This window comes from Lissotriton vulgaris, chromosome 9, assembly GCF_964263255.1.
Source record: "Lissotriton vulgaris chromosome 9, aLisVul1.2, whole genome shotgun sequence".
Lineage (NCBI taxonomy): Eukaryota > Metazoa > Chordata > Amphibia > Caudata > Salamandridae > Lissotriton > Lissotriton vulgaris.
The window spans coordinates 871613313-871631524 of NC_141697.1; the positions used below are offsets into that span (position 1 = coordinate 871613313).

The 18212-nt window shown below is 45.0% G+C and overlaps 1 protein-coding gene across 1 annotated transcript in view; it reads right to left on the reverse strand.

Annotated features, from left to right (window-relative positions):
• The window catches only part of LOC147692404 (olfactomedin-4-like), a 53927-nt gene extending 48948 nt beyond the window's left edge, over nucleotides 1-4979 (reverse strand). Inside the window, exon 1 of the mRNA XM_086938618.1 lies at nucleotides 4887-4979. Coding sequence (XP_086794744.1) covers nucleotides 4887-4979 — 93 coding nt within the window. The remainder of the gene's footprint in view (nucleotides 1-4886) is intronic.
• Nucleotides 4980-18212: the final 13233 nt, after the last annotated feature.

Consider the following 18212-nt stretch of genomic DNA (forward strand, 5'->3'; position numbering starts at 1 on the left):
ATTTCTCCTCATTGCGCCTCCTTACACCTTCCCTGGGGAGGCGTAGCATTCACACAGATTACCAGATTTACGATTCCTCGTAAATCTGGAAATGTGTCTGGTTCCATGGGTGTTGCGTGGGAACACCCACAGCAACACCCATGGAAAACTACTTTTGCGCAAAGGGCTGCCTGCAAAGGGGCGATATTTACAAGGACAGGAAAAGTCACGCAGGGTGGCTTCTCCTGTCCTTGTAAATATGGGGCAGTAAAATGCGCCACCGGTACGACACAAAAGGTGACGTACCGGTGGCGCAAGGGGCTTGTAAATCTGCCCCTGTGTTTCTGACAGCAAGTTAGTTGCAAAGGGGGTATTGTACATGCTTGTATTCATAAAGAATCTTAGTAAAACTTATGCATGACACTTTTTACAATGATTACAATGATTTTTGGCAGGCACGCTATTTCAGTACAGGAGACAAAAACAACTCCAGGAGAAACAGTTTCATAAATATTATATCAGTAAATAAATGTCCAGAATACGTGCCTCTTAGTTAGATATCTCAATGCAGAAAACTGTTCTCTTGTGATGTTTCTAGCATCATGTTTTTAGGCTGGCCTGCTACTGCAGCCTTCAGTGTTTTGTCCTTTGCCCTGCTGCCTAAAGTCAGCTACTCTTTGTGCCCTTAGTTTGCGTTCTACATATCTCAAATACTCTGTTATGGAAAATGCACTTTTTTGGCAGAGGCACTCATCATGGACCGAGAAGAGGCTACAATTACTGGCAGAAAATGCCATTTTAAGTCGGGTGACAATGTACTGTTTCTCTCCCCGTTATGGTCCGTGGAGACTGAATGATGCCCAGTCCTGGTGCTCATGCTGTTTATTATACAGCTGTTGGGTGAGCTATCTGAGCACAACCGCTTTGCTGATAACAAATGAGGTGCAAATTGAGTCAATCAGCAATGATGCTGCGCCCTGCACCTCTATGCAGCTACAAAGCATCTCGAGCTGTGTGCAGTCACAGGTCTCTGGGCCTGTGTTTAGAGCTACCTTGGAAATAAGGATCCCTTACAAGCTATGCTTAGCGTGAAAGGGGTGGGCAGTGGGTGTTGCGGTGGGCGTTCCACCACAACACCTATTGATTTTGACACTGCCCCCTATTTACAAAAGCAGAGTAAATAGGAGGCAGAACCAAAATTAAGACCAAGGAAAACCTGGTCTTAACTTGGTTAAACGAGGAGAAAAGAGTTATTTCTCTTCGTTTTTGCTTTTTCCACGTGTGCTGCCTTGTGAAGCATACATGGAAAAAGCAAAATGCCATGGATTGTTTATGAGCAGCACACATAAAAGTGACAAAATGACATTTAAAGATTGTTTATGTGCAAGAAGGGACACTTTCCTACACATTAACAATCTTCACCTGCATGCAGCCACCTGCGTTGGTGCTACACTGCTAAGTGTAGCGCCAGCGCAGGCTGAAATGTAAGGCTGCACCATATCCTTGTTAATATGGTGCAGCCTTGCATTTCTGAAGCGGCGGACTGAGGCGTGAGGCGTTAAGCCATGACAGCTAAGGCCTCACTCCGCCACTTCTTTGTAAATATGCCCCTTAATTTGAAAGGGGTGTGCAAAGGGTGCAGCAGTGGGCGTTTGACCACAACATCCATTGCATTTTGATGCTGCCCCAGATTTACAAGGATGTGTAAATCTAAGGTAGCGCCAAAAACTAATGTCAATCATGATTGGAAATCTGCTCCTTCTATTTGTTCTGCTGTGCTGCCAAATGCAGCACACATAGAAAAAGCAAATACGAGGAGAAATAAACGTATTCCTCCTCGTTGCACCATTCTAACACCTGCTATTGCATGGTGTTAGTTTTTGGTGCTGCCTCAGATTTACACATCCTTGTAAATCTGGGGCAGCATCAAATGCAATGGATGTTGTGGTCAACCACCCTAAGCAACACTCTTGCACGCCCTTTCCGCACAAAATAATCATTCCCTGAAATGCAGGCTCCCTTGCACTATGGTTCAAGGGTGCCTGTGTTGGTGCTATGGTAACAAAAGAGTGAGCATCCCAATATACCCTTGAGGGTTTGGGCAATAGATATGGTAGGGTGAAAATACCTTCAAGGGATTTTAATACTATTGGATTTTTAGCAACATTTCAAACAACAACTAGCGGACTTACACACTTGGTACCAATAGTGCAAAACGGACACACGCTTTTTCTATCTCATTAGTAAATCAATTGTAAATAGGTAGAATATCGCTCACAATTGTTATAAAGAAGTTTTCCTTGACTGACATACATGACATGTACTTCTTATAACATTGTTATCTATTTTGTTCCCTTCTAATTTCATTTGAAGTATTAAATACAAATTTTTCATATACACCCTCTTTTGCTCTCATTCTCATTTACATCACCTATGGTGGCTTATTAATATTGATCAAATATTTGTTGTTGCAGTTTTGCACTATCGGTACCAAATTGTTGTTTGAAATTTTGCTAAAAATCCAATAGTATTAAAATCCCTTGAAGGTATTTTCACCCTACCATATCCTTTGTTGGCGCTAGCCAGCTAATTTTAGTGCCAGCACTGGGGAAAACACAGGGTTGCACCATGTTGTTGTAAATACGGAGCATCCCTGCATTTTGTAAATGTCTGAGTTCCGGGCTGCCAATTTTGGCACAGTTCCGCGCTCTGACATTTCCTTGTAAATATGCCCCATAGTGTGGCTATTTTAGTTATGCAAAGGGAAGCATCACTCATTTGAATGCTCTCAAGTCCGATAGAATATATGACCGGAGCATGTGAAGCATAAGTTATGCAGGGTGTTCTGAGTGGGTGCTGCTAATGGAAACGCGAATCAGGGTAGGAAGGGGGTGGATGTGTGCCTCTGTGTTTTTATTTCCTTTTTTTTCACCTGAAGGTGTGAAGCTTTAAACTAGAGTTCTTGAGGCCACCCACAGAACAGAGGGGCATATTACCAAGCAATAGCGATAATAATCGCTATTGCTTGGTTAGCGGGAAAAAAATATCGCCGAGCACCGAGGATTTTTACCGCTGAGATACCTCAAAAGCTGTAAAAATCCTGCGAAATGCATGAATATCGCTGAAAAATCAGCGATATTCATGAATTATCGTGACAATGCTCTTAGCCATGTTATCCACCTTCCATTGGATAACATGGCTAAGAACTGCTTTTAGCAGACGTAGCTTTTGGAGATATTCGCGCTTAGCGCAAATATTTCCAAAAGTTGTTAATAGGAGTTAGAGATGTTAGCGACTGTTTTCAGTCGCTAACATCTTGGCACGCCCACTTTGCATGTCATTAGCGATAATTATCGCTGACATGCAAAGTGGGCCCCTAAATGCCCGCTATCGCCTACAAGCCGTCGCTAACTGGTGTTAGCGACAGCTTGGTAATAGGGCGATAAAATGATCGTCGCATTAGCGGGAAAAAGCCCCGCTAATGCGGCAATAATGCTCTTGGTAATATGCCCCCGAGTTCCTTGGGCAGACTCACTCTACAGCTCAGATGTTGTGAGTCCCGTGCTCAACAGCTCGGGGTAAGGTGGATGCCCCCCTCCAAGAAACTGGAAATGGAGGCGGCAGACCCGGAAGTAAAGTAGCTCAGGTGGGCTCCATCCAACATTCATTGAGTATGAGTATCACGTAAGACAGTGATGTCTATAGTGGTGTAGCTCAGGCAAGAGTGCAATCCTCTTTTACTTACAGGACTGAGACCATGAAACGAGCCATGGTGCAAGGGTGCCTGCGCCGGTGCATGGCAGCAGTTTGTGCACCAGCGCAGGAGGAAGCACGGGGTGCAATATATTTTTGTAAATATGTTGCATCCCTGTGCTTCGAAACTAAAGCAGCGCGGCGCAGCAAAATGATTTGCTGCACCGCACTGCGTTAGTCTCTAGTAGATCTGCCCACCAGTGTCCAAGGCACTGTTAGGGATTGTTTTATAAAATACTTAAATACATTGAGAGTTCGGGCTTACTATCACATTTTACCTTTTGTTCACCCTCAACTAGCACCTGATTTCAGGTTCTTAGATGAAGCAAAATAAAAATAATAATTCAATCGTGAAAAAACAACAAGTATCAGTACAAAACACACTTGAAATACAGTAGAATGAAGAGAGTGTACCAGGCACAGTTAACACACAAGTCTATTATAAGGTATTAATGTAGCTGTGCAAGATTAGTATCCAAGGCCATTTTAAAGTATTTTCCCAGTTTTGAAAGAAACCCAAATACTGCAGGAATACTTTGGTCCTAAAAAATGATGTTGCATTCTTGAGCTATAAGCAGCCAGGTTCCTAAAAATGAAACCTGCTAGCCACTACGAACTGAAACTGACAGGTGACAGTGATAGGGCAAGATTCATGTTGTCTACCTTGGAGGCATGACAGGCTTGGCCCGGAGGCAGAGCGTAAAGCTGTTGAATGCACACAGATCTCTCGAGCTGGCGCATTAACCAAAGTCCCGCCTTACTGCAATGGAAGTGTCTCGAGCTCGAACTCGCGCGAGAAAACGGGGAACGCACTTAAAAAACCTCAGGCGCGGAGATGAGTAAATACCAGTTTGAATAAAAGGTGAGCGCCTTTATTCAAAGATGCAGCTGCGAGTATTCTATTCAGCCAGGGTGTGTCATTCCATTCTATCATTAGAAAGAGAAAACTACAAGTCCCAGACCCCAAAGGAAAACAAACTGTGTCGGACGAGGTACTTAGGTATGATAAAGAAACACTTTAGCTCTGGAAAGTGCAGTCAGATGAAGACTGCAACCAAACATATAGGACCAGGGTGAAAGTGGAAAGAGTCGAGAAAGGTGTAATGATAACGCACGTGAAGGTGTGCGGCGCCTCTAGATTGAGTAATACTCACGACAAGTCTCTGAAGGAGGAACACGACGAGGAGGTACGGCAGCATCTTGCTCACCCAAACTGCCCTCTGACTCGCTCTGCCCGCTGCACGCATCCCTCGCCCTTTTATAGCCCTTTGTGTCCAGGAAGGGATGTGCTGAAATGTCCCCCTAGAGATAGAAAAAAAAATTAGCTCTCTTCAGTAAGTCTCGTGCAAACACAGGTTAAGAAATCCCCTTCCTGTAAAAGAGATAAAGCTGCCCTGCCCTGAGGGGATCAGGCCTGGGGCATTTCTGGAGGAGTTGCATGTCCTCAATCAAAGCCTCTTTCTCCTTCCACATCCACTCCCTTCTGCAAACATTGGTGCCTGAGTTACAAGATGCTGGAATTTCCCCCAGGACATTGTTTTGTTGCAATATTAATTGTAATATGCCTAATGTGCACGAGCACATTTGTAGGCTTAAATGCCACCGGTGAATTTTGTTAATCCTTGTGGTGTGGCACGTGTGGCATGTATAGACACTGTTTATGGTAAGGAATGGAAACCAACCGTGGGTCCGATTTATGAGGGTTTTGTGTCACGGGGGGGGTTGCATTCCTAGTTAAAGAGGCCCAAGCCCGTAGATACGGGGAAGGCCACCGCCCTGAGAAAACCCTTGCAAACCTACATACATCACAGACCTCTGTGATGAGACTGCAGGAAGGACCACATCCCCCAGGAAATCATCACTAGAGTCTCTACTTTCTACTCTCAGCTGTACACTGCTGGTGCTGCGACACCCTACAAACTCATAGACCAATACTTCGACTCGATTGAGCTACTACGGCTCAGCGACGAGCACGGCGAGTACCTTGGCGAGCCAATAGCTATTGAGGAGATAGGCAAAGTTCACCCAGACCAGTCAGGTTTCATACCGGGCTGCACCATATCGCACAACCTGTGCACCATCTTCTCTGTAAGGCACCAGTTCAAGCCCGCCTTGCCTACAGCGGCAGCACTGCTAGACACCACCAAGGCATTTGATACCCTAGAATGGCCCTTTCTCTTCTCCCTTCCTAATCGCCTGGGCTTCAGCCACGCCTTTACCTTAAAGATTAATCTACTCTATACGATGCCATCGGCACGCATTAAGATCAATGGACAGGTCACAAAACCCATTACCAGAGGCACAAGGCAGGGCTGTCTGTTATCTCCAATGATTTTCACCATTGCCATGGAGCCCCTCGCTGCACGACTACGTCAACACCATACTCAACGTGGCATGGTCTTCTCAACTCGCTGTCTGGTGACCTCCATGTATGCGGATGACGTTGCATCATATATCCGCGAGCCACAAGAAAAGTTAGCTCCAATGACGGGAGAGGGGATACATTTTGGTTGCTAATCTGGGGTACAAATAAACTGGGGCAAATCTGTTTTCTTACCTCTCACCGGGACACTGTCCTTCCCCAAGGACTACCAATATTATGGGCTACGGGTCTGTTGTGTATCCTATGCACGAGTCAGCGCGAGTATATGCTCAGCGCGAGTATTTGCTCGCGCACCCTTTCACATAGACTCGTGCCGACTCGTGCCAGTGTTATCATTCAAGCACATGTCTCGAGTGTTATTGTTGTTTGATTGTGCATCACTCGAGACCATGTACAGTTTGTAGTGAATGTATTCTATGCTGCAACTGTAATGTGGAGTCAGTTACCGCTGATCTCCGGAGATTTGAGCTGTATGCAGGGAGTGCTTCTCTTTGTACAAATAAACTTATTCCTTCATAAATTGCTGTGGATATTTACTCTACAATTTGGCGACGAGGGTGGGATGCACTGAACCTTCCGAGAAGCATTTCCTGTCTTATTTTATGCAAATTTTACGATTTTTTTCATTTTCTGTTGGAACTTCGGAAAGTTACTAAATTCCATTATTGATTCCTCTACCTGTTTGACAAGCGACGAACAGCCATCCGAAGGTAAAATTAAGCGACAAACAGCCATCCGAAGGGTAGAATTAATTTATCTCCCTTTTCTATGCGTTGCAGTGCGCTGGTGAATCCTTTCTACACGCTCTGGTAAAAGATTTTAAATGGAAGCGATTTCTGCACCTCTTCTGAGACGCTGCTTTTGATTGGTTACTCCGCTTTAAGTGAAACCAAAGAGGTGACTTCGTTTCTTTTCCCCGGCTGTGTTTATTACAGTTTAAATAAACGGGAAGACTTGAAAAAAACCGAGTGGAAATTAGAAAGGCAGAAAGGCAGATTGGGATTTAAAATACAGAAAAAACTGCTATTATCTTCAATGAACACAGAAAAACGTTCTGATTCTTCAGGAATTGTTTGAAGATTTTATTTTTCTTCAATTACCAAGTACTTCATTTTTTTTTTCTGATCATTACCACCAAGTACTTTATTCTTGTTATTTATGTTCAGTGTAAATTAACTTATTTATTTGCTAAATTTCTTCACTATGTGTGCTCAAGGTTATACTCTTTCTCCTCCACAAAGTTATTGGTCAGCTGGTAGTTCTCCTTGTATGCCTTGGATCGAATGGAAAGCTTATTTTTTAAATTATATTGAGACATTAGATGCCAATGGTAAAATGAAAGCTCCAGAAAAAAAAGGTATTTTCTTACACTGTTTGGGACCTGAAGGATTAAAAGCCTTCAATCAACTTCCCACTTCACAAGCAAGTGGTGACATGAATGTTTTTGATAAGGCCGTATATGATTTTGATAAATACTGCTCTCCTAAAGTATGCATAGGAATTTCTAGATTTAAGTTTTTCCAGAGAAAACAGTTAAGTGAAGAATCTGTGGATAATTTTGTTTCTTCTCTTAAAACCTTAGCATTAGATTGTAAATTTGGTAATTTACAAGAAGATCTCATCAGAGATCAGGTGGTTATGCACTCCAGTAATGAAACTATACAGGAAAGACTATGGATAAATGGTGATGAAAACTTAGATTTTGTAGTATCTATTGTAAGAAAAGCTGAACTTTCTTGTAGGAGCGCATTGCAGGTTAAAGGCAAAGATACTTCAGTTAGTAAAGACGTTGTTGCAAAAATTAATCATAAATATGATAGTAAAAATAAGGACTCTTCTAAAAAGAAACAAGTATTTTCTCATAAAGAAAATCTTGAAGATTCAAGAAGTAACCTTAAGTGTTTTAGGTGTAACAGCAAGTCACATTTGGCAAACAACAAAACTTGCCTGGGTTTAAAACAGAAATGTTCCAATTGTGGCTTAAAAGGTCACTTTACCTCTGCTTGCAGAAGAGGTAAAGTTAACCAAAAAGTGAAGTGTATCGAACTAAGTGAAAACAGTGATGATGAGGATTTCACTAATGACTCTAATAACTGTTCTTTTGTTTTAAACATAAAAGACTCCGTAATTTTGAATGTGAATGACAACACCATTAAGAAGAAACCATTATGTGATATGGTTATTGGAGGGGTAAAAATTAACATGTACGCTGATTCAGGATCACCCTACTCTATAGTGTGTGAATCTGTCTGGAAAAAATTATTTGTACCTAGACTAGGCAGTCACTTAGAAGACAGTGATATCAATCCTGAGGGATATTCAGGTGGAAGGATAGATATTTTAGGGTTCAGAACCTTAGTTTTCAGGTTTAAGAACAGAAAGTGTATAGCAAAATTATATGTTTCAAAAAAGGGTCCGTCAGTGCTTAGCTGGTTTGACTTTGGCAAACTTGACATTGTTCTGGATCCTAATAGTCCTAATCCAGTGATGTTAATTGATGAACAGAATGGCATTTCCTCATTAATGTTAAAAAAGTTCCCTAATGTTTTTTCTAAAGGCATTGGGAGGTTAACTAACTTTAAACATGAGATTCGCTTAAAGGATAATGCTTGCTCTAAAATACACAAAGCTAGAAATATTCCTTTTGCTGTCAGAGAGGAAGTTAAAAATGAATTAGATGGTTTGGTGGAAGGTGGCATAATAGATAGAATTGAATCATCTGAATGGGTTTCGCCCATAGTGGTTGCCAGACGGGCCAATGGCAAGGTGAGACTATGCATTGACCTTCGCCATCTTAATAACAATATTGTTGTAGATCAATTCCCTCTTCCTCGTATTTCTGAAATGTCTGTTGTTGGGGGGTCGAATATTTTTTCAACTATCGACTTATCTGCTGCTTACCATCAGATAGAGCTAAATGAAAAAAGCAAAGATCTAACTGCATTTATTACACCTTTTGGGTGCTTCAGGTTCAACAGGATGCCTTTTGGTTTGGCGTCTGCAGCAGCAATTTTTCAGAGAGTTATGCAAGACATTTTAAAAGATTGTAAAAATGCTATCTGTTTTCAAGATGACATTTTGGTATTCAATGATGATAAGGATAAGCACATTACTGCTTTAGAGGAAGTTTTGAATGCACTTAATACACATGGCCTTACCATTAAGCATGAGAAATGCAAATTTGGTGTTCATTCTGTAAATTATTTAGGTCATGAACTATGTGCAGAAGGTGTCAAACCAAAACCTTCACTTTTAGAAGCAATTAAGTCTGCTCCTCATCCTCAATCTAAAGATGATGTAAGATCCTTCTTAGGTTTAGTTGAGTTCTACGCAAGGTATGTGCCTGATTTCTCATGCAGAACATATAATATCAGACAGTTAATTAAAAATAGAGTTGTTTTTGAATGGACAAGTGAATGTGAGAAGGAGTTTTGTGATGTGAAAGGTGCTATCTGTTCAGCAAGTGCACTTTCTTGTTTTGATCCTTCTCTGCAAAACATTATTACTACTGATGCTAGCGCAAAAGGACTGGGTGCTGTGTTTACTCAAAAAACCAAGGAGGGAAAAGAAGTTATTATTGCGCATGCCTCCAGAGCTCTTACCCCTGCTGAGGAAAAGTACTCCACAATAGAAAGAGAAACATTAGCGTGCATTTGGGCTTTAGAACATTTCAGAGTATTTGTATGGGGCAAGGAATGTACTCTAAGGAGTGATCACAAACCGTTGGTACGTCTTCTCACCACAGAAGGCATGTTGAGAGCTTCAGCCCGCATTGCACGCATGTCCATGCGTTTACAAGACTTTATTTATAATATACAATACTTACCTGGCAAAGAGAATGTTTCTGCTGATTTTTTTTATCTAGGATGCCTCTACCAATTCAGGAGGATTTACACAATGAATGGGACAATTTTCAGATTGCCATGATTCATGATGAGGGTCCTATTTCTATTGATCAGACTCTGTGGAAAGAGAAATTTGAAGTTGATGAAAATTTAAAGAATGTTGCTAGTTATATCACTGGTACTTGGCCTGACAAGAAGTGTTTGAACTCTGAGTTGAAAAGTCTCTGGGAAGTGAGGTCAGAACTTTCATGTTGTGAGAACATCATCAAAAGAGGTGAGCGTATTGTTCCACCTATGGGTGTGAGGAAAGTTATAGTGTTACAGGGTCATGAAGGTCATAGTGGGATGGATAGGACTAAGCAACAAGTTAAACATTTATTTTGGTGGCCAGGGATGGATATGTTTATTGAACTGTTAGTTAGGAATTGTGTAGTATGTGCTAATTCAGATAAGTCTTTAGTTACCTTAAAACCCAATATGGGTACGCATACCATTCCCAACAACCCTTGGGAAACCATTGCCATAGACATCATGGGTCCTATTGGTTGCGAATCTAAGTATGTCATTGCAGCCATTGACATTTTTTCTAAATGGCCAATTATCAAAATTGTCCAAAAAATAGATACAGATTCGGTTCTTTGTTTTTTAGATAAAGTTTTTATTGAAGAAGGTCTTCCGGTAAGAATTATTTCAGACAATGGTGTACAATTCAATTCAAAGAAAGCTCATGATTATTTCTCAAGGCTTGGAATTGCTCATTTCACTACTTCTTTATACAATCCTAGTGGTAATGGAGTAATAGAGAGATTCAATAGGGGTTTGAAGAGTGCTATACTGTTTACTGGTAATGATGACAAAAAATGGGAAATTGAAATTTTTAAAAAAGTGTGGATGTACAGGACAACCATGAATTCCATGACTGGATATTCTCCTTTTGAGATCATGAGGGGAAGAATCCCTAGAACTAAGGTGAATCCTTCGTGGTTGGTCAAATCTACTTCTTCAAGTGTAGATCTGAGTATAGTTAAGGAAAATCTTATTCGCACTCATTGCTCTAATAAAAAGTACTTTGATGAGAAATGTGGTTCAAAAAAGGATCCGAAAGTGGAAGTTGGTATGATGGTGAAGGTTAAAAAACCATGGAAGGTCAAGAAAGGTGAAAGTTCATTTATGGGTCCTTTTGAAGTGCTAGAGGTATTAAAAAACTCTGTGAGGTTATCTAACAATAAAGTTTGGAATCTGAGTAGAATTGCTATTCTTAAAGCTGACAAGGATGTTTATTGTAAAGAACCTGTTCCTGAACATCCTGATCTTTCTTTTTTGGATGAGGATTCCAGTGAAGGTATAGTTCGTGATGACACAGATGCTTTACCCTGTTGTTCTAGCAGTTGTTATACCAATCAGAATACTGCACATACAGTACCTTCTTGTTCAGGTAATAGCACTTCCAGTCAGGATGTCGCTGTTCAACATGGTGTTCCTTTACCCAAAAGAGTTACTAAGAAACCAAAGTGGTTGTCTGATTTTGTGGCTTATATGACAGGAAAAATGTAATTTTCAGTGTTTTTTTTTTTTGTTTTTTTTTTCTTTCTTTTTCCCTTTTATAAGGAGGGAAGGTGTGTTGTGTATCCTATGCACGAGTCAGCGCGAGTATATGCTCAGCGCGAGTATTTGCTCGCGCACCCTTTCACATAGACTCGTGCCGACTCGTGCCAGTGTTATCATTCAAGCACATGTCTCGAGTGTTATTATTGTTTGATTGTGCATCACTCGAGACCATGTACAGTTTGTAGTGAATGTATTCTATGCTGCAACTGTAATGTGGAGTTAGTTACCGCTGATCTCCGGAGATTTGAGCTGTATGCAGGGAGTGCTTCTCTTTGTACAAATTAACTTATTCCTTCATAAATTGCTGTGGATATTTACTCTACAGGGTCCGACCAAGTATCTCGGCATATGGCTAAGCAGAGACATTGAAGAACTTTGGAAAGCGAACTTCGACAAAGCTATAGAGTGGCTTGAAACTAAGATACTGGTATGGAAAAATCTCCCACTCTTCCTGACAGGCCAAATCATGATCGCCAAAATGATTGTGTTGCCCAAATTTTTATATCTATTTTTAAATATACCGATCCCACTCGACCTCACAATTTTCTAAAAGGCTACGCTCTAACATGATCAATTTGATCTGGACAGGCCGCCAAACCCACATTGCCTATGCATTCCTAACGCTACCCTTCTCTTGTGGTGGAATGGAGGCCCCAGGCTTCAAACTTTACGCAAAATGTGCTCAAACCAGCTTCCTTCACTTCTGGCTGCACCCAATGCCCTTTCAGCCACACGTGGTGGTTGACACAGACCTGACCTCCCCGTGGCCTCTACAACCGGCTTTGTTCCTACCATACTGAACTTCTCGAGCCGTAATCAACACATTTAAGTGTGTGTGCGCTAGGCATGGGAGGGGATCCGCAAACACACAGGGGGCAAGAACCTATACATGCCGGCAATGCTACTTGCGAATAACCCTTCAAAAACATCAACATTACATTCCCGGATGTTCCCCAGTCAAATGCGACACTTGAATATATACACTCAGCTACATCCCCACCCAAACTCGTCTCACTAGGCTATATGCGCTCACATCAACGGCTTCCCCTTCCTGATACTGAGCGTTCTTGCTGTGCATGGGCGGCCGACTTAACTGAAGGTCCCTCACCAACACAGTGGCAATACTGCTGTGACCAAACAAAACGTCTCTCTCCCAACTATCGGCTGCGACTCATTCACTTTAAATTTCTGCACCGGCTCTCCCGCGCCCCAATAGCACTACACAGAATGGGTCTGTCCGAAAACACTAAATGCAGGAGCTGTGCGACACTGGATGCAACATTCACAAGGTTGGCCTGGGCATGCCATAAAGTAGTGGAATACTGGCAAGAGGGGTGCACAATCATAAGCAACATAACTTCCGAACCCATTACACCGGACCAACTCACCTTCTTACTGGGACAGGTCTAAGATGTTACCGATGCCAGTCAAAGACTGACCGCAATGCTGATGGCTTTGCCAAGCACCGAGTGGCGATACACTGGGGCCGCAGACTGGCGCCACAGTCCAAACACTGACTAGCTTATGCAGCATACTGCCAGACACACCTAAGCAAATACTGGCACTTCATACCTGTAGCGAACAGACCGCACAACATTTGGCCCCCCTGATCTCTTATCTCCACCAGGCTGCCGGCTCTGAGGAGCCTCTCGACCTACCCCCAGCCCCCGCAGCCCATGTGACAGATGACGCCCCAAACAGTCAGCCCTGCTAAAACACAACTAGTCGACATCACACCATACACATAAGTCAGTGAAACTGCCTGCCTACAAGTCAAATGTATACTATGGACATTCTAGTGTCTAAAGTGCTGATGAAGCGTCATTATTTACAATATCCACATGTCAAATTATATAACCGAATGCACAACTGTATCATGCCTTAAGTTCAATAAAGCTTTTGAAAAATAAAAAAATAAAAAACCGCATTGTACCTCTTTATCAGGCTCAACCACCCTTGGTTGTGAAACCCGCAACATTCCAGGAGACAAATTTACAGAGCCCAGAGCGTGAGGTCATTAGTGGTACACAATACATATTTTTATCTCTGTACATTCAAGTGGGGCTTTGGACAAAAGGAGGCACGCTTTATCTACAGATGATGACCCAGAGACAAAGACTGGGGTAGTTGACCTCTCTGGTATAAGTTGGGGGGATAGTCAGGCTATCACATCACTCTGTGCCAAAAATGTACACCAATTGGGTGAGTGGTTACCGAGTCCAAGCTTGGCTTAGCAGCGGGTCTAGAACAAGGGGGGGCCTATAACAAATGCTAAGGGAAGCACCTCTATCATACTATGACCTGGAGGGGAAGAGTTAACAGTGGGTGGGAGATTCTGTACAACTGACTAATTTCTATAATTTATTACATTACAATCATTGGCATCAGGCTTTGGGTGGTTACCTACCCAAGGAATCTGTCAGACCATATTCATTTGGTTACACAGCGTATGTTTGTCACCTAGCCTCCCTCTGATCCAGTGAGTGACTTTGTTCAAACGTTACTCGTGTTTATACAAAGCGGTCTCAGAGGTGGGGCCCCTTTAGGAAAGACAAGGGTATAGCTTCTGGTAGAACTGAGTAAAAAATGTTTTTAGAGGTACTGTTGGCAAGAGAGTAACATCATTACTAGCCTGCACAAAATGGGCAGGGGCAAGACATGGTGAAGCATTACTTGATTCATTCAGTTTTAACAACAGAAACACGCATTGGCAAAGCAATAGGTCTCTGCAATTCAAGAGCTATTGGCTTTGTCTTTTTATTTTTTACTGTCAAAAAGAAGTACAGTCATACAGTCAAACAAGAAAAAAGAACAAAGCATTGTAAAAAGCAAACGCCAAGCAAGCAAAGAACAAGAGAAACAAAAACCAAAAGCCAAAAGCAGTGGCAGCTCTCCTGAGCCATTTCAAATCCATATGTCCACATAACAATCAACAAGCTTTAACCAAATGTTTTACACCTCTTCTAAACAGCCCCATATGGACCTATACTTTTGCAATGCTTGAATACCCCTTACTTTGGCCAACGCTTTTTCCCTTTCCCCAGTTTTTTTAAGGATTAGCCACCATTCCATCTCCATAGGGGGTTTAGGAGAGATCCAGGCTCTAGCTATCGTCAACCAAGCAGCAACCAGCATAATTGTCAGCATGGGCCTATTCCAACCACAGTCATCCTAGTACCCTAGCATCTTTTCAGTTATTGAAAGTGTGAGGTCCCTGCCCAGTCTATATTTAATTTCTGCTAATATCTAATCCAAGAACAACTTTAGGGCAGGACTCATAACAAACACATGAACAATACCAGCCGCATATAGCCCACATTTAGGGCAGTTTTGTCGTGTCCCTCCCCATACAGTCCCACCTTGAGACATCTGGCAATCCTTTCTTGTGTATAGTAAAGCAAGCAGAGTGTCCGAAGTTGCTGTAGCCATAGGTTCACAGAATGTACGGATCAGGCAATAGTGTCCAGAGCTATCTTCATGTTTGCAATAGTGATATTTTCCCCCAAAATCTCACTCCACTTGGCCGCCAATTTCTCACATGTCTCTGCCCTGAATTGACAAAGAATTCGATACACCATACTGATGGTCGCCTGCTGGTTCTGAGTATACATACACTCCCACATATCTGACCAGGCAACCTTCTGGATTTCTAAGCTTCTAACAAAATAATCCCCTACCTGTAGATATTTTAAAAACAGGCATTGAGGGATATCAAATATTGCCCAGAGATTCTCAAATGTCATAAAACCATTACAGATGAATGCTACCAGTGCGGTCGCAACACTGCAAACTGTTCACAAGTGGTCACTAGGTGACCCTCTAGATCATTGAATACAATTTAAAGACTCTATGGCCAAAATAAACCACATGAAAGCAAATATACTTGTAAATGTAAATCTTTACATGTAATTTGTGGAATCAAAGTTAATTTAACGGGGGCGTGGCTTAGCGGGCGTTGATGGCGGACGCAGCTTTCTAGAGCTCCCGCCAGCCCGACGATTATCCAACCGATTATCCTTGCCCCCAGACCCAAACAGTGCACTGCCTGTGGGGCGATTGTGGCGGACCGTGCTGGGGGCCATCCGACCCTGGGAGCGACGCTCCAGGACCGTCCAGGGCGGCGAAACCGGCCGGAGCAGCGAGCGGCCTAGTCCCGGACGACAAAGCCGGGGCCTCGATTTGGGCGCACCCGGACCGGAGGGCTCGCGCAGGAGCCGGCAGCACCATCCTTCTGTCCAGGCCTGGGGCTGCCTGGCATCAGCGACACACCGAGGAGACCCCTGGCTGCTCTTGCAGTGGCGGTGGCGGAGACTGGTGCCCAGAGGCCGCCGAGGAGGAGCAGCGGTCGACCTGGCCTTGGTGAAGCCGGGGCCTTGAGTTTGGTGGCCCCCGCCCGATGACACCAGCATCTGTCCTCGGGACAGGAGTGCAGGAGCAGCGAGGCCCGAGGAGCAACGAGGTCGGTGGTGCGCCTGTACCGGACTGCTGAGATCACCGTAGCTGTGCGCGCCGGGGCAGTGGACTGAGGGCCGGTAGGACAGACCGGAGTGGATCGCGTCCGTGCCGGGAGGGACGTGCCTGCAGCCCTGGTGTGGACCTGGTGCCGACCCTGCGGAGGTGACCGACGAACTGTGAGTGCCTCCCCCCTGGGGAACCCGCCCCCTCGCATTGAAGTGACGGCTAGAGGGGCGGAAGGGCCCAGTGGGACTAGCTTGGATTTGAATTGGGACCCTGGGCAGGCTGCCGGACCAAACTGCGGGCCTAGGATACCCCCGGACTGTCGTGGGGGCTCACGAGGTGGACACATCAAGGCTGTGGCGGTGAACCCATAGGGTGAGGTGTCTCTGGTAGATCTCATTCACGCTGGGGCTCGTCCTGTGGGGGTCTGCGGGGGCTTGTTGAGGGGCCCTTTCCCCCCCACCCGGAATAGACGGCGGCGGTGTGTATGTTGCGTGTATCGGCTGAAGCGGTGCCTGGACAGTGATCCTCCCTTGGCAGATGTTGGGGGTGTGGGTTACCCCACCAAAGGATCCGCCAACGCTTTAGGGGCGGCGATACCGGAGCAGGACTTGGCCATGAACGGGGGGGGGGGGGCCCGCTAGGCAGGGGCCCATCGACAAGTTCACGGAACCGAATGGCGGCCCGGTGCACAAGGCGGTCAGGGGTCGGGGCCGGACACTGTGGCGCTCATGGCGGCGATAACCCAATCCAGGGACATGCTGGACGCCAAGATTGGGGCTGGTGGGGCGGATGTGACCCTCCTGAGACAGGACCTACGCAACGCTGTGGCGCGAATTACAGAGACCGAGTCCAGGATCTCAGTGGTGGAAGATGATGTCGGGACCCTGAAGCAGAAAATGGCGGCGATGGAGAGTATTCAAAAGGGTCTGGCGCTTCGTGTGGAGGATGCCGAAGGACAGGCGCGCAGGAATAACCTCCGCTTTGTAGGTTTTCCGGAGGGCTGTGAAAAGGGCAGCATGGAACGCTTTCTTTCCCAATGGCTGGAGAGCTGGCTCCCCCCGGATACCTTGTCCCGCTGCTTTGTGATTGAGCGCGCTCACCGGGCCCTGACGCAGAAGCCGCCAGTGGGAGAGCGGCCCAGGCCGGTGATCGCCAGAATCCTGAACTTCCATGATAGAGACACTATACTGCGGGAGGCGAGGGCCAAGGATTCCCTTTTATTTGAAAACCACAAGATCATGATCTTACCCGACTACACCAAGATGGTACAACAACAGAGGCACTCCTTTCTGGCCACCAAGGCGAAACTTCGGGGCCTGAAGATTCAGTACTCCTAGCTCTATCCGGCCCGCCTACGAGTAGTCTTTCAATCCCGGACTCACTTTTTTGATACCCCGGAGGACGTCTTCAGGTGGACGGATGAAACGGTGAGAGTCCGGCCCCACGCTCAACCGGGCCTTGATCCGGGCCACACGAGTGATTCGTCACAAAACCGGAGTGATCAGAACGCCCAAAGCAAACGGAATAGAAAGTCCAGATCTCGGAAGCGTACTGCCTCTATCACTGGGTCTCGGACTGCTGCGCCCACTGACTCGGACCACTCTGGAGGGGATGGCTGAGGGGCTACGGGTGGTCCTGCCCACCTACGGATACCAGCTGCCCTAGCTGAGGGGAGAGATCCTCCTGTGCTTCGCATTATGGACAACTGAACGCTGAGTAAACTGTCACACTTGTTTGGTTCTTCCAACGATTGCTGTAACTATGAGATGGGTTCGGGGTGCTCCGATACAGGGGCTACCTGCCTCCTACGTGAGTGGGAGATTTTAGGGGGACGGGGGGAGTTCTTAGTTTAGTGGGTGTTTGGGATCCATTGGGATGGTTGGCCTTGGGCGCTCTGTTTTGGGCCCGAGGCTGCCCATGCCGCGACAGGTACTTCAGTGTTCAATGAGGTATTGGGGGGGGCGGGGTAGGCAGTTGAGGGACTTGTGTGGGGGTCAGGTGGGGACAGGGGGGCTGGGGATGGCGGGGAGGTTGGGGTGGCCGAGGGGTGTGGGAGGGCAGTGGGGGGGTAGTTAAGTTTGAAACAGTGTCTGCGCTACTTTGGCAATTGTCTTGTTTGTGTGTGTGGCTCCGAGAGCCCAGGCTTCTGCATTTTCTCCCCATTGACAATGGTTGACGCCCAA